The sequence below is a fragment of the Anomalospiza imberbis genome, chromosome 13, assembly GCF_031753505.1.
Source record: "Anomalospiza imberbis isolate Cuckoo-Finch-1a 21T00152 chromosome 13, ASM3175350v1, whole genome shotgun sequence".
Lineage (NCBI taxonomy): Eukaryota > Metazoa > Chordata > Aves > Passeriformes > Viduidae > Anomalospiza > Anomalospiza imberbis.
Window position 1 is genome coordinate 17,869,058 of NC_089693.1, and position 15,452 is coordinate 17,884,509.

Here is a 15,452-nt window from a genome sequence, read left to right on the forward strand (position 1 = left end):
TGCTAAGGAGTGTGCAGACACCCGAAATCAAACCCCAGGCATTGAGAAATCTCCTAGATTTCCTTTCTCCCAGCGTGGGAGCTCTGTATGTCTCTGGTGATGGAGAAGAAAAGCTTCTTCCAGAGATCCTGCCTGCCTCAAGGAATGCAGGAGCAGGAAAGAGGCTGGGTGGGATGGGAGGTTCACCCTAAATCTGCAGGCAGTTTGTGGTGAGGGGCACCAGCACTTTCACAGCATTTTGGTATCACGAATCTGGGCTTGTCACGAGGAGATGCTGCAAGTTCTTGTGGAGGCTGAGTACATGTGGCTGCTGTCCCTGGCTGCTCCCAGTCACGGCTGTGGGGCTGAGCTGGAATCAATCAGAGCCTGTGGATGCGCCGTGACAAACTCCCTGTGCCCAGAGGCGATGCTCCCATAAATCCTGTAAGCATGTGCTTAACTTTGGGGAGCAAGGTGATTGCAAAGCAATATTTTATTCTTGTCAGCTTCAGTGTTAACAGTTACCAGAATCACTTGGGTAATTAAGCTCTTGCAAGAATAAAGTGAAAAAGCACCAGGTGTCTATGGAGATCTAAATCATTTTCCAGAGTGGGCAGAAGAGCAGTTTTTGGCTTTCCTCAGTAGCTGGAGTTCTAAAATCCCCAGGGACAGTGTAGTGCCCCTCTGAATGAGCTAAAGGCAGCAGTCCTGCTTTTCTCAGGTACCTTTTGCCAAACACCTACAAGAAACTGGTGGGTGACCAGGGCTTCATACGTGACCATTGATTGGAAATTTCAAAATAAAGAAAGGTCTTTTGCAAAAGGCATGGCTAAAATTTTATTCCAAAGAGTATTTTTGAGATGTATTAATGTAACTGTTGCTGGAGTAACCAGCTGCAAAATGCTGATGCCTGTCTTGCAGTTGGGAAAGATAAGGCTGGGACTGTAGAAGGTGAACTGGTTTCCTTTATCTGTGGGATGTCATTGGGATGATCCCATCACTGTTTATAAATATTTATTACTGGGATCATAGCATGGTTTGGGTAGGAAGGTAGGTCCCTACTTCTAAAGATATCTTGTTCCACCCCTGCCATGGACAGAGACACCTTCCACTAGCCCAGGCTGCTCCAAGCCCTGTCCAATCTGGCCTTGGACACTTCCATGGGCAGCCACAGCTGCTCTGGGCAACCTGTGCCAGGGCCTCCCCACCCTCACAGGGAACAATTTCTCCCAGTATGCCATCCATCCCGTCCCTCTGGCAGTGGGAAGCCATTCCTTGTGTCCTGTCCCTCCATTCCTTCTCCCAAGTCCCTCTCCAGCTCTCCTGGAGCCCCTTCAGGCCCGGGCAGGGGCTCTGAGCTCTCCCTGGCGCCTTCTCTCCTCCAGGTGAGCACCCCCAGCTCTCCCAGCCTGGCTCTACAGCCTCCTCTCTCTGGGCTCCATGCAAGGCTCTGGGCTGAACTCTGCAGCCTTGGCTAGGGCCAGGACAGGGCTGTGGGGAAGTTCTTGGAACACCCGGAGATGGCCAGTCCCTGCTCCCAGGAACAGCTGCTTCCCAAACACGCTCCCAGGTCTGTCCCTGAGGGGAAGGTAACCTTGGCCAAGGATTTTGTGTCCAAAGCTGACAAAATCCAATAAAGCCAAACCCCATTGTTTGATCAGTGCCTTTCTTGGGGTCCCATGGCCAAATGAGGAGCCCCAAAATGGCTTGTGCCTTGTCGTTGTTGGCCAGGAGCTGGGCATGCCACCAGCTGGGCAGGACTAGTCACTCTTGGGGAAGAAGCATGGGGTGAGGACCTGGAGCAACCACCTGAGCCCACACATGACGTGTGAGGTGGGACCAGCCTGGCAGGTGTCCAGTGGTGCATCTGGAGCTGAACCGAGTCGGGGCTACTTACATTTATGTAGGGCAGGATAATTAAAGCTCTGGCCTTTGCAATTCCACCTAAGTTGGGTAATTAGAGAACTGGCTTTATTGACTGGGTAGCATGGCATGAGGCCATGAGCATGCCCAGTCCACACCCGCTGTGTGCTCTTGACCTGAGCAGAGCAGAGCTCAGGGAGCTGCCTGTGTGTCTGAAGATGCAGCCGGGTACCCAGTGAGGGTTCTAGAGAAATCTACCAGGCCATCGACAGTTAATCTCCCCGGATCCCTGAGGGCACCTGCATGTGTAAACCCCTGTCACTGCAGCCATCACAATACTGTGTTCCAGCAGGAAATAAACTCCCTTTGGGATGCAGCTTCTAATTTTCTTCCTGTTTCACAAGGGATTTGTATGAGACAGAAGCAGGAAGCAGGATCCTGCTGCAGTGGATGACTGCTGTCCCAAAGAGCTGATGAAATTTGTCACACCTACACCTCATACTGCCCTGATGAATCTCATCTTCGTCCTGGCAGAGAGTAACGTCACCACATCCAAATGACCCCGCTTCACTCCGGGAAGAAATTATTCCCCAGGGCACGAGGAAGTGGAAGGTGAACACCAGGGGGAGAAGGTGGCTCTGGAGCCCTCCCGGGGCTGTGCCAGGCTCTCACATCCATGGTGAACAGCGGTGGAGAGGGGGGAGCAGCTGGTTCTCCTCTGGGCCAGACTGCAGCCTTGTTTCCAAGCCAACCGGAGTTCCGTGAGCTCCCCGAATGGCTGCAGACAATGAGCCCAGCGAGCCTCCTCCATATCAGGCTGAGCACGGCTGATGCTGGAGGCAGGGAAGGCTGAGACAAAGGGTGCTCAGCCCCTGCAGCGCCTCAGTGTCCATCCTGCCCTTTGCTAGCAGCTCAGTGTTCAGGTGAGAGGCTCTGGCAGGGATGAGACCACCTGGGAATGGCATTCCCAAACTGCCCAGGGTGCTTGTCACCTCCAGAATGTAAAAAAGTCTATCCCTGGTCTGGAGATGAAAGTCAAATTAACAGAGAATAAAGGGAATCAAACCAGTGAAAACCCAGTAGTATCATCTTCACGGACCAGAAGGCAACACTGGACCTTGGAGATGCCACCTGGCACTGTCAGGGTCCTCCCAGGGATGGTGGGCTCATATTTATCCCATGGGATGATTAGGAATTTCTGCCTGGAGGGTCTCAGGGCAATTTTATTCTGATTTTGAGGCAGTGAAACCTATTTTCCTATACCTTTCCCTCACATTCCCTTCACATTTGCATCTCATTGTCCTCGCAAGTCACTTGCTAGAGACCACTCAATTTAACGGTGGCACTGGGAGTCTTCTCCACCCTTGGCCCTCAGCACACTTCAGGAGGGCTCCATGCCCCAGCTCCACCTCATGTCTCATCACCGCGTGGGCAGAAGGAGAAGCTGGTAACCCTCCCAAACCTTCTGCTTCCCCAGCCCCCCAGCTTCATCAGGAACTGCAGGGATGGGACAGAGTAATGGGTACAAACTGAAAAAGGGAACATTTAAGTTACATTTTGGGGAGAAATTGTTCCCTGTGAGGGTGGGCAGGCCCTGGCACAGGGTTGCCCAGAGCAGCTGTGGCTGCCCCTGGATCCCTGGCAGTGCCCAAGGCCGGGTTGGACAGGGCTTGGAGCACCCTGGGACAGTGGAAGGTGTCCCTGCCCATGGTGGGGGGTTGAATGAGATGAGCTTTAAGGTCCATTCCAATCACTTAATATTTGTAGCACCAGGAGCAACTGAGGGAGCTGGGGGAGCTTAGCCTGGAGAAAAGGAGGCTCATTCTGGCTCTGCACAACTCCCTGACAGGGGGAGCAGCTGGGGAGGTCAGGCTCTGCTTCCAGGGGACAGGACAAGAGGAGACGTCCTCAAGCTGTAGGCTTGAGGCTCAGGTTGGACATCAGGAGGAATTTCTTCACGGAAAGGGTTGTCAGGCATTGGATGGGGAGATGGTGGAGTCCCCATCCGTGGAGACGTCCAAGGAAGGACTGGACGTGGCACTGAGTGCCGTGGTCTGGTTGACAGGATGGTGTTGGGTCTCAGGTTGGACTCGACGGTCTCGGAGATCTTTTGCACCCCGGTGGGTGCGGTGATTCCGCGGTGGTTCCCCGCCGCACCCACCCTGGCGCCGCGCCACACTCAACATGGCGGCGCCGGCATGGGGCGGGCGGGGGCTGGCCGGGGGCGTGGCGCGCACCCAAGATGGCGGCGGCGGCGGGCGGGGTGAGGCGGCGGCGGGCGCGCAGGCGCGGGCGGGCGGCGGTGACGCGCGGGGCGCGCGGTGACGGAGCGCGGCGGCCGCGGCCCTTTGTTGGCGGCGGTTGAGGCGCGGCGGGGCCGGGCCGGGCCGGGGCCAACGGCGGCGGCGGCGGGGCCGGGCGCGGGGAGGCCGCGGGAGCCGCCGCCGCTCCCTCAGCGCCTCGCCATGGACTCGGACGAGGGGTACAACTACGAGTTCGACGAGGACGAGGAGTGCAGCGAGGACAGCGGCGCGGAGGAGGACGAGGAGGACGAGGAGGAAGACGAGCCCGACGATAATCTGGACCTGGGCGAAGTGGAGCTGGTGGAGCCCGGGCTGCGCGTCGGCGGGGAGCGCGACGGGCTGTTGGGCAGCGAGACGGGCGGGCTGGGCCCCGGCGGCGGCGGCGGCGGCGGCGGCCTGGGCGGCGGGCCGGGCCCCGGCGGCGGCCCCGAGCAGGAGGAGGATTATCGCTACGAGGTGCTGACGGCCGAGCAGATCCTGCAGCACATGGTGGAGTGCATCCGCGAGGTCAACGAGGTCATCCAGGTGCGGCCCCCCGGCACCGGGACTGGGGGGGACGCACGGGGGAAGGGGCGCGGGGGGTGGCGGGCCGGACCAGCGGCCTCCTGCGGGGCACCGGACCCGGCCCGTCCGCGGGCCAGGGCCTCACACACGCTTGTCGCCACCCCCGGGGCTGCAGGGGGCTCCTGAGTACCCCCCGGGGCTGGAGGGGGCTCAACTCGGTATCCTCCGACGCTGGAGGGGTTGGGAGGACGACTCCTGTCGGTCCACCCTGGGGGTGGACAGGGCTCCTCGTCACCCCGTTCTCCCGGGAGGCCCCTCGGGCCCGGCTGGGATCTCGCTTCCTGCTGTGGAAGCGTCGGGAACGAGGCCTTTGGCACTGAAAGGGCTCCTCTTTCTTTGTGTGGTTGCGAGCTGGGGGCCGTAATCTATGTTTTTTCTTTATTCCCCTCCGTCCTGTTGGTGTTTGGCGAGGTGTAGCTCCTTCGCTAACCCGCGGAGTCCATGGCAAGCCCTGGAATTCCAGGAGAGGCACCGCTCTGGTTTTGTTGCCGTCTCCCTTCCCCCCTCTACACATAGAGGTTGAACCTTGTGTTTATTTCCAGCACAGACCCGGAGGGGTACGAGCAATCCCTTCACTACCGTAACTTTTTTTACTCTCAGTTTTTAGGCGTGTCTCTTTATGACTAAAATAGTTTGAAATAACATTTACCTTCTTTAGATCAAAGTGTCTAAGTCTTATCTCTTGGTTCCTAAGTTTTTTTTGGGAAAAAAATCAAGCCATTGAAGCAGTTTAGCATCCCTTTCTAAATGTTCGTGGCAGGGTTTGGCTCTAGCTCACCATCAAGTTCCTAATGCAGTTCACTTTTCTTCAGGTGATGGGATTTCTTTAGTTCTCGTTTACTTTACGATTATTCAGAGTTGCTAGGCAGTGCTACCCTTTTCCAGTATGCCAGCGGGAATAGCATGAGAAATCTGTGGATATTAAGTATTGAGGAATCCAGTGCCCAGAAAGCAGTTGTTTCGCTGGTTGTGTGTGTTGGTAAATCTCTTTAAACACGAGATGCCTCAGTGAATGTTTTTTCTCCAGCTGTCCTGTGCTCTGCAGTGGCTGTAACAGCAACTTCAAAATACTGCTTTATGTGCTATAAATCCCCTGTAGTTTGTATAGAGCTTGATGCAAACAGCTGTAAAAATATTTGCGTGCTAAATTAGTAAATGGCATTCCTTGAGTCAAATGAAAGTTTATCACTTTAATGATAGCATTGCCCATGTAAAGCTGAATAAAGGAGTCTGCCCGGATTAGCTGATTACCCTGCAGTTAAAGAAGATCTCATGGTTAAACAGGGATGTTTCTTTGCTCCCAGTTATTGATCCTGATGTAGGGAGGGAAACAGTTGGCAGGCAGACATGCAAACAGTTGGGACCTTCAGCTTTTTACTCTTTCAAATAGCCATTAAAATAGTGAGTCTGTGTTTAATGATTAAGATTGCAAAAGTCATGGCTCATTCTATTTGTATGGAACAGACTCTGACATATTCCTTATCTTTGCATAAGACAAGTGGTGGAAAAGTTGCTGCCAGTGAGGAGCTGTGAGTGTTCCTGCTCCTGCATTTTCCAGACCCAGCTGGTGGACCCACCTGCTTGTTCTTCATGAACTAATTTGTTAGAGAAGTTCCTGATGACTGGTCTGAGCAGATTTGCCCTCCTCTTACAGCATCCTGAAGCTGTTTGACTTGTGTGCTCGACCTGTGAGTTGCAGAAACAGTGGAGGGAAATGGGTTGAGGTGAGGAGCCCCTTGTTCTACCCCATCCCCAGGGTGGCAGCGGGAGGCCTGACCCGGTGCTGGGCTCTGCAGAACCACCCCCCGACTTTCCCGTGGCTGCTCTCCTGCTCCAGTTGCTGCCTGGGGTTTGCAGTAGTTCCTCCTGGTTTAGCAGAGCAGGGTGCACAAAGCCTGTCTGTTTAGAATGTCGTGGGTAAACTCGGGGCCCAAAACCAACCTGGGCCCTGGAATGCATCAGGAGAGGTTAGGAAAGCACTAGGTTGCCGTGGATGGCTGTTAAATGCCAGCTTCCTGCCATCAGATTTCTGGGCTGTTCTGAGGTAAGTGGCCCGACTTTGGCCGATGCTTCAGGATTTGCTCATCCTCACTCCTGTGGCTGCTGGTGAAATCTTCCAGGGCTCTGTTCTGTTTATTTCCTTGTGTTTGGCACCCAACCAGGATTGCTGCTGCTGCTTTTCTGGTTCAGTAAACCTTTTCTGGAGTCACATTGGCTCAGGATCCTGCTGCGGATCCTGGGTTGCTGAGCTGTGATTCACTTGTTCCAGTCAAGTACTGGATGGCTTTGGTCTGTGTGTGTCTGCCGTGGGCTCTTGTTAGCAAGTAGTGATGGTTGTGGTTACGTTTTTGAGTGCTTTGAACTTACTTGTTCCAGGGAGATGTAATGTACAGCCTGAAAACTTCAGCTGTGGGTCTTGTGCTCTCTAATGAGTGATTTTTTTGATGATCAAGTGTAAGGTATAAATGGGGTTTTGTTTTGCAGCTGCAGCGAAAGGAAAATGGAACAGGGAGCCACAGAGTATTTACAAGGAGGTATCTCAGCCATGGCAGGTGTAACTCTGTATTAAAACACTCCATTTGAGCAGTTATTAGCTGACAGGGCTATAGTTGAAGGGACTAAATTAAATTTTTTCTCCCATCCATTTGGTCATTTCCGAATACAAGCTGTGTGTGAAAAAACATGAACTTTTTCAGGGCAGAAACAGGGGCTAACTTGTGCTAAGCTGCTGCTCACAGAGCCTGTGATTCACCCCGTAGCATGGAATGGGCTTTTGGAAACATCTGCTCAGTGCCAAACTCTTATCACTTGGCCTCTCTAAGACCACTGAACCTGCAGTGAACCAGGCAGGTTTCAGAACGTTTCAGATATTCAGAATATTTTACACTTGCTCTTTCTTGTCTGAGCATAAGCAGGATTGCAGGTGTTTAATGGTGGTTTTTGTACAGTATTTGATGCTTATGCTCATAATCTGTCTCCATGTGTCGTACAACAAGAATTCCCCTTGCTCTCCAAATGCAAAAATAGGGGTATGAATAACCCCTTAACCTTGCGCTGTTGGTTGGCTGAGTATTCCTCCCATCCTCTCCTTGTGATTAGGTGGAGCAGAGAGCCATTTGCCATGGTATTTGGAATTTTAGTTGTCTAAGTAAACAGGCAGATTTCTGGTGGTTTTCCAGCTGCTGGCAGTATAAGTTAGCCAGGGACTGTAAAAACATAGTCATAGAGGTGCTGTGGAACAAAAGGCTTCTCATCCCAAAGGTATTTTCCCACAGCTGAATGTCTTCCCCATATTCTTCCTCTCTGAACTTTTGTCCAAATAATCCACTGCCACTTATTTTTAAATTTTTTTTATATCAGATTGCTATTTCCATTTTTGCTCTAGATTTTTTTCTGAAAATAAACTTGAAAAATGTTTAGAATGGCATATTTATTTCTGCTCTGAGTAGAGCACATGATGTGTTTCTGTAGCCTGGCTTGGTCCAGTGTTCTCCTTGCTTTGTTGCAACCTTGTGCAATTCCAGTATTACCAGGTGAGATTAATTTCCCCTTTTTGCCTGCCTTCTTCTGGAGCATTCCAATGACATTGTTGTGATGTCACTGACCATATTCATTCTTCCTGGACTTAGTAATGTTAAGGTATTGAAAATACTGGGATGAAGCTCTTAGGTGGCAGAAAAAGGAGTGGAGCCTCTTGTTTTCTTTCCCCACCCCACAGCAGGGATCAGGATCCTGGATGTGGCTGGGTGTTGTGCCTGACCTGCATGATTGTGAGCACGTTGAGCTTCAGACCTGACCTTTCTCTGGAAGGACATGGCATTCCCAGATCCAACAAAACTTAGTCTAGCTCAAAAATACCTTTTCTTTTGATTAAAGGCTTTAAATTAGATTTCTTAGAGCAGACCAGGTCAGATGTAACATGAGAGCATTTGCAGCAAGTACAGGTTTCTCATTTACATGATAGAGCTGGATGACTTCCTCGGAAGCAAGGTGAGGTCCTTGCTAGTAGAAGCTTTGCCATTAAAATAAGCCCAAACTCCAGACCACTCTGAAGTTGAAAACCCATATCTGTTGAGGAATGGCTTTTCCCAGAGGCCCCTGGAGTTCACAGCCCTGGTTAAATAGAGCTCTGTCATGACAAGTGCAATCCCATTGTTACAGGAGGGGTCTTGTTAAACAGTGACTTCACTTGCTTGGACAAAACATCCTGATTTTCAGGCAGAACTTGGGAAATCTTCCCAATACTGATGCAATTCAGCATACTGTGGGCAGTGCATTCCAAAGGTATTGTCCAAAACAGGGATGACTTGCCAGTGAGCAACAGGAATTGCTGCTTGTTGTACAGGGTCATGTTTAAAACTGCAGTTAATGCTAAAGATGACATCTTGGAAATTCGGAGTGCTTGGAGCTGCCTGACAAGCATTAGGTGGGAGTCTGTGGGTGGAAGCACTCGAGGCTGGTGCTGCTCCCATCCGGGTCCTCTCACAGCGTGAGGTGCATTAGCAAACCTCCTTGTGTGGTTACTTATTTGATAATAAAATTCATGTCAGGGGCCTGAATGTTAGGATGCTGGAAGGAAATGCTTTGTTAAACCCCATGTTTCTGTCACGTGGTGTTTATAAGGTGTTTCATTATGGTAGGAATGCCTTTAATATTTCCAAGGAATGGAATAAACTTCATTGTGACAAAGCATTCCTGGAATCTTGTATAAGCAATCATTCCAAAGCTTTTGGAAATGACATGGTGTCTGTTCCTGACTGCCAAGGCATGTAAATCTGAGTACAATAGAATTTTTTTAAATTTTACTTTAAATTTCAGCATTACCAGGTAGAAAAGTCTTGTTAAGTCTCCAGAGGAATTTCAACTTAGTACTTAAATATGACCCATTTGCTTTGTGCTTTATGTTTCTGTTAGGCCAAATGCAAATCTAATGTTTGGCCACATGTGAAAACATTTGATGCTGGTTGCTTTTGTCTCAATGTAGTTTTCCCAAAATCACAGCACAGCAAGGCAACCTTTTCCTTAGGGGCCTTGGGATGCAGATGGGGACCAGTGTGTTTTGGGATGTTTCAAAGTGAAACTGAAAACACTCTTTTTAATTTTTTTTTTAGCTAGTTTTAAATGTTTATTTCCAGAAAGTGAAAACTGAATAGTAAATACAGTTGTCGCTATTCCCTGTGGGTTTAATTTCAGTGGGCAGGACCATTCCTGCTGTGCAAAGCAGAAGGGTTGTTTCTGCTATAAAGTGGAAGCTGATGCGAAACGAGGTATTTCTGGGTGTTAAAGCATCATTACAAACGAAAACACGGATTCCCCTTTTATACTTGTCCCAAGCTCTGACCCCTTAGTTTTAACCTTGCACGAGTTCAAGTTTCTAACAGCAAATAAACCCCAAAGCTCCGATGCCCTTTGGAAATGTAGGGCAGTCCTGTGTCTTTGGCACCTGTTGAATGGTTTTCAGTTTTCTATTTCTAAACTAATTTCTCTTCCCCTTTACTCCATTAATGAAACAACTGAGAATGGAGTTCTGCTGTCGGTGTCAGGTGTGATAGATGAAGGAAGTAATGGTTGATCTCCACATTGTGCTTGTTTTAACAGCAAGTCAACTTTTTCATCCGTAATTTCTTTGTAGGAGCATGTTTTTTTTCTGGAGAAGGTAGCAACTCCTATGCTTAGGAGAGCTGGTTAACTGGGAAAAGAACCTGGAATTTGTCTGTGACTGAGAAGGCTGGAAGTCCTTTCCACTTAACTCTCTCCCGAACTCCAGGGTCCTCCAGATTTCTGGTACTTCTGGAATTTTCAGGATCTGAGTATTGTAAGTGATATTTTCTCTTTGTGGCTGGCTACACTGGATCCCTGACAGATACAAAGGATGTTTGGAGGCCGTTGGGTGCATACAAGTGCATAGTGCTGCTGAATTTCATCAAGTCATTTAGTAGCTGCAGCAACTGAAAGGAAATTGCAGCCTCATTTATTGTAAAACACCTTGGGAGGGTTTGTAGCTGCTCAGTAATGCCAAATGGTGCATTTGAGCATAGCCTGGAATACAGATGCCTGAGGATTGGGAGAGGGCTGCTGGCTTTGTGTGGGATGTTGGTGCAGGAGGCTCTGAGGGGACGAGGCAGTCAGGTGGAGAAAAATCATTAGTGATTTGATAATGGAAATGCTGATAATATTTAAGTGTCTTCACCATCCCGGGTGTTTGGTGTTGGGAGTGTTGGAAAGCCTGAGCTTGGCCTGTATGGAATTCTTTGCCTTGCTCTTAGCTTTTGATCTTGAGCTGTGATGGAAACACTGTTTAAATAATTGCTTTGAAAACTGCCATCCAGGGCTTCCTTCAGTAGTTGTTTCAGGTATAACTGAGATTATACTTCACAAGTGTGTTCCTTTCCTGAATTTGGCATGCCCATGTAAGTGCAGGGGCTCTTGCAGGTGTGATCCCTTGTTTAGGTAGAGTAGCAATGCCAGGTCATTATCTCTGGTACTGAGAGCAGCTCACTGTGGTGGGGGTTTGAACCATTGTATAGACACAACACTCAAACGGAACCGTTGGCATTGTGTCTTTTCCTTGTTTTTAAAGACTGAGAACTTCTTCCAGATGTTGGGAATAATTTCAGATCCAAAACCTGACGTAGATAGCTTTTGACAGCATCAGAGTCACTTGGAAGCAAGTGAGTAAGCCCTTGTGAAAGCGTCTTAGGCGCTTGTGGCGCATTTTGGCATTGCCAGCAGTCTTGCCTTGAGTTTTGGGCAACTTTTGGGAGCTGGTGGAGCACAGAGCTGATAGGCGTTGCCACTGCCTAGTAAAAAGGGAGAAACAAAGAATTGCCTTTGGAGGGACGTGTGCCCTCTTGGTGTCCTCCCTCTGGAGAAGCATGGAGCCCAGACAGCTGGGGAGGAGAGCACAGCTTCTCCATGGCCATGTTGTGGTGCCTGTCCTTGTTGCCAGGCTGCGGCACGTCTGTGTGACGGCAAAAGGTTGTGATCCTGTGCGGATGTATTTGGGAGAGGAGCCAGATACAGCTGTTGGGGACAGGGCAGTAGCTGAGAGCCCTGAGAGCAGGTGTAATCTGGTAGTAATTGAGTGTACAACCTACCTAAAGCTGGGCTTCTTGGTCTTCTCCTGGTGGCTTCCACTGGTGCCCGCTTACTGATGCTGGCACATGAAGGTCCTTCTTCCCAGTCTTTCTAAAACATTCCTGGTTTTGTATCTTCCTTGGTTAAAAACAAAAATGCTAGAGCACCATGTGCCACCTCTTGTTTCCAGGGACAAGCAGTGCAAGGATGATGTCTTGGCCATCTGCTTCAAAATTAGGTCTTGTGGGATAGTTCTTGTGTCTCAAGCATGGAGGTGTGAAAGGCTTCCTGGTCTGAGGGGAGGGTCTCTCCATGTTCTGTGACACCACAAATAGGCCTTTTCATGTGCATTTTAATTCACAACAGATGAAGCTTTCATTGCTTTGTGATTTGAGGAATTTGAGAGCTGAAGGAAGATAATCCCAATGTTTGAAATTAAGAGCTTGGATATTTGCTTACTGCCTTTGCAGTGCTTCAGAAAAATTGTCTGTGATTGTTGTAGTAATTTCACCAGATGAGGGATGCAGACTCTAAACTCTGTTTCCCAGCAGATAATCAGGATAGAGTAGGAGTTCCTGCTCAAAAGGGTTCTACTTGGGCACAGTTGAAGTCCTCTAAAACTGGAGAACACCCAGTAAAAACTTAGCAGAACCAGAAGAATCTGTATAATTGCACCTGAAAGTAGTCAAATGCCAAAATAACTGGCTTCTTTGAGTGTTAGTTCAAAGATTTTCTTTTTAAACTAATATTTGCAATTCTTATTTAGGAGGCAGCCTGAAGAGAGTTTCTTCCAAGGTAAAGAAATGAAAATTTGAAGTGGTTCTGAAGGTTCCCACTTCCTGCCTGGTGTTCGTGACTGGGTCAACCTCTGAAGGAGCGTGTTGGGTGCTGCCCTGCAAGAGGTGTTTTTTTGCTGTTTCTTCAGCAAAACACTTCCAGAACCACAGAGGAAGGAGCTGGTATTTGAACAACACCCTTGTATAAAAATCACAGCAGGACATGGCTGTTCTTACCATCCTGTGCTTGCTTTGATGGGTGTGTGGACCTGGTATGGTAGTGACAGTGCAGTGCTTCACTCTGGATTACTTCTTTGCGGTTTGCCTTTGGGTTTTGGAGTTGGGGCACTTGAGATGGGCTTGGTTGGCTTGAAGCACCAGTGCACTCGAACCATTCTGGTGTTTGAGTGTCTGACACTCATCCCTGGTGGTGCTTTTTGGGACATACAGACACGTGCACCCACGACAGAGCTGTGGTTACATGGATATTGGTCTTGGACAGTTCCCATTCCCTGACTGCCTGGATGCAGCTGTTTGCAGGGCTGTAGAATGCAGGGGATCAGGGAACTCTCCAGTTAAAAGTGTCTCCTCTCTGCTCTTGCTCAGCCCTCTGACCAAGCAGCTGCTTTGTTCCAGGTGCCGGAAGTGATGGTGTTTGAATTGTTCAACTCTGTCAGCAAAACAAATGGATGTGCATCCACACCTCGACATTTCTGTGGTCTGTTTTCTGTGCACATCTAGTTAGAAGTGCATATTTGACTTTGGAAAGAGCTCTGGAGAGTTTTTCAAAATTTTGATGCCCTCTGCAGCTGGTAACTGTGGGCTTGGTGTGTTCTTGTGCAACAAAACAAAAATGCAATCAGCATTCCTTTGTCTGGCAGATAGAAATGTGGAGAGGGATTAGGGGAAACCAGGAGGACTCACATGAATAAACAGTCTCCCTTGCAATGAGCTTTCCTGTGTGGGAAGAAAAGCTTAAGACTAAGTTAACTCCTAGTTATCTTTATCCTAGTCATCTAGGATTTGAAAAATAGGGAGTGAAAGGAATGGTGTGTAAAGAAGAGTGTGGGAGAGCCATGTCTTGAGGTTGGATTCCAGAACAGGAGCTTGGAAGTGACAGAGCTTTATTAAACAATGTGTATTAAAACTAGGCTGAGCGGCAGCTTTTTAATAAAAAAGGAGGAAGAGCAGCATTCCAGCTCTTAGTTAGCAGTGTAATTTTTCTTCTGGGAGCAACAGTGTAAACTAGAAGGTCCTTGGAGTACAATCTCACCTAGTGTGTGTAGAGGAAAATAACTATAATATAAAATAACAATTCAATAAAAAAATTTAACAATTTCTGTACGCTATGAAGATCTGATGCAATAATGTGTCGGATGTCTTTGTTTTGATAGTCTGTAATGACTGAAAGGCCATCTGAGCAAATTAAGGTGGTGCTCTTCGATTTATACACATTTTAGATATGCATTAGGTTGTTCTGTAATAACCAGTCTCTTTATTTTACTCGATAATATGACATGCTTGAAGTGTGCTTATTTGTATTGTTAATAGAGCTGAAATAGTTGCTTGAAAATGTGCACAAAACCATTTCTGGCTGGGATGATAACTTCTAGGAGGGGAACAGTGCAAGGACTTGGAGTTCTGTTTAGGGATGATGGATACTGGAACTCTCTGGAGGAAGGGTGTTTGGGATCTGTGTCACTCTCGTGTGCCATGGTGTAATTCCCTACTGTCCTTTGCCAGGGTGTTTCTGCAGGCAGCACTGGGATTTGGAGGAGGCTGGGTGCCAGCCTGTTCAGTGCACTCAATTATTCACCAGTCATTAGTGTAATTATTCCTCTTGCTGCCCTGCACAGCAGTTACAAGGCAGGGCTGATTGGGTGGGTTTTTCCTCTTGCAGAAGCCCAGCATCTTGATGACAGTAATATTTTAATGGGCGAGGAACAAGAGATAGCCTTGTCAGCTAGTGTGCAGTCCATCAAATACAAAATTGCATGTCCAGATTTGTTTCCCATTCCCTACCAAAAGGGACTAGAGATAGGGAATCTGCACCTACTTGCTGGTTTGACTCAACAGCTGTAGAAACACTTATGATAAAATGAGTGCAAGTCTGTGTAGAGGCAAGTCTTCAGAGCCTTTAAACGAGAAAATGGTGAAAATGCTGGAGGTTCCCCGTTCTCCCCCACTGCTGTATGACTTGTGTTCTGCTATTTCTGTATCAGATCCCACCAGACTATTTTCTCTTAACTCGAGGGAGCTCAGGTAGCTGGTTAAAAATACCTGCAGCAATTAGAGACTGGAGTTACACTTTGAGGTATATCTTGTTGGGAACAAGAGCGAACAAGTGATTGCTAAACTCCTCATGCCTCCAGAATATATTTTCTTCAAAGGTGGCTTCTGCAAAGCCCTCGGAGGAAAACATTTTGGGGTATAAACAGGCAAAATTACTTCTTGTAGCGGAAATCCCGGCTTATAAAATAACGTGTTGGCTGGGCTGTGTTTTGTTGGCTGTAAAACTAAGTAAGAATAAATGAGCAGAGTGTGGTAAATAAACTGCGAAGTCATCATTAAAAAATGATCCGAGCTAGAAGAGGCTTGTTGGGAAAAGGATGCTGGCAGGTTTTCCAAGTGCAGATGCAGGTTGTGCCAGCAGAACAAAGTGCTTTTGCAGGTAAAGCTGCTTTTTGCAGGGAAGTGGTACAAGCCACAGCCACATCTGCGCTGGGGCTGCTGCCAGCGTCAAGATGCTGCCAAAGATTACATCCCCAAGCCACTGCTGCATTGGCAGTGGTTTCCTGGGCCTAAAGAGTTTCTTAAGATGGCTAAATTTTTTTTTTTTCCTTGATTGAGAGTTGTAGACTAAGGCATAGACATCATCAGAATGGATTTC

General features: G+C 48.7%; 1 protein-coding gene across 2 annotated transcripts in view; it reads left to right on the top strand.

Annotated features, from left to right (window-relative positions):
- Positions 1-4,158: 4,158 nt before the first annotated feature.
- Positions 4,159-15,452, top strand: part of ARIH1 (ariadne RBR E3 ubiquitin protein ligase 1) — a 49,359-nt gene continuing 38,065 nt past the window's right edge. For both annotated transcript variants that reach the window (XM_068204335.1, XM_068204336.1), the window contains exon 1: positions 4,159-4,670. In XM_068204335.1, the coding sequence (XP_068060436.1) occupies positions 4,308-4,670 (363 nt within the window). In that variant the 5' untranslated portion in view covers positions 4,159-4,307. The remainder of the gene's footprint in view (positions 4,671-15,452) is intronic.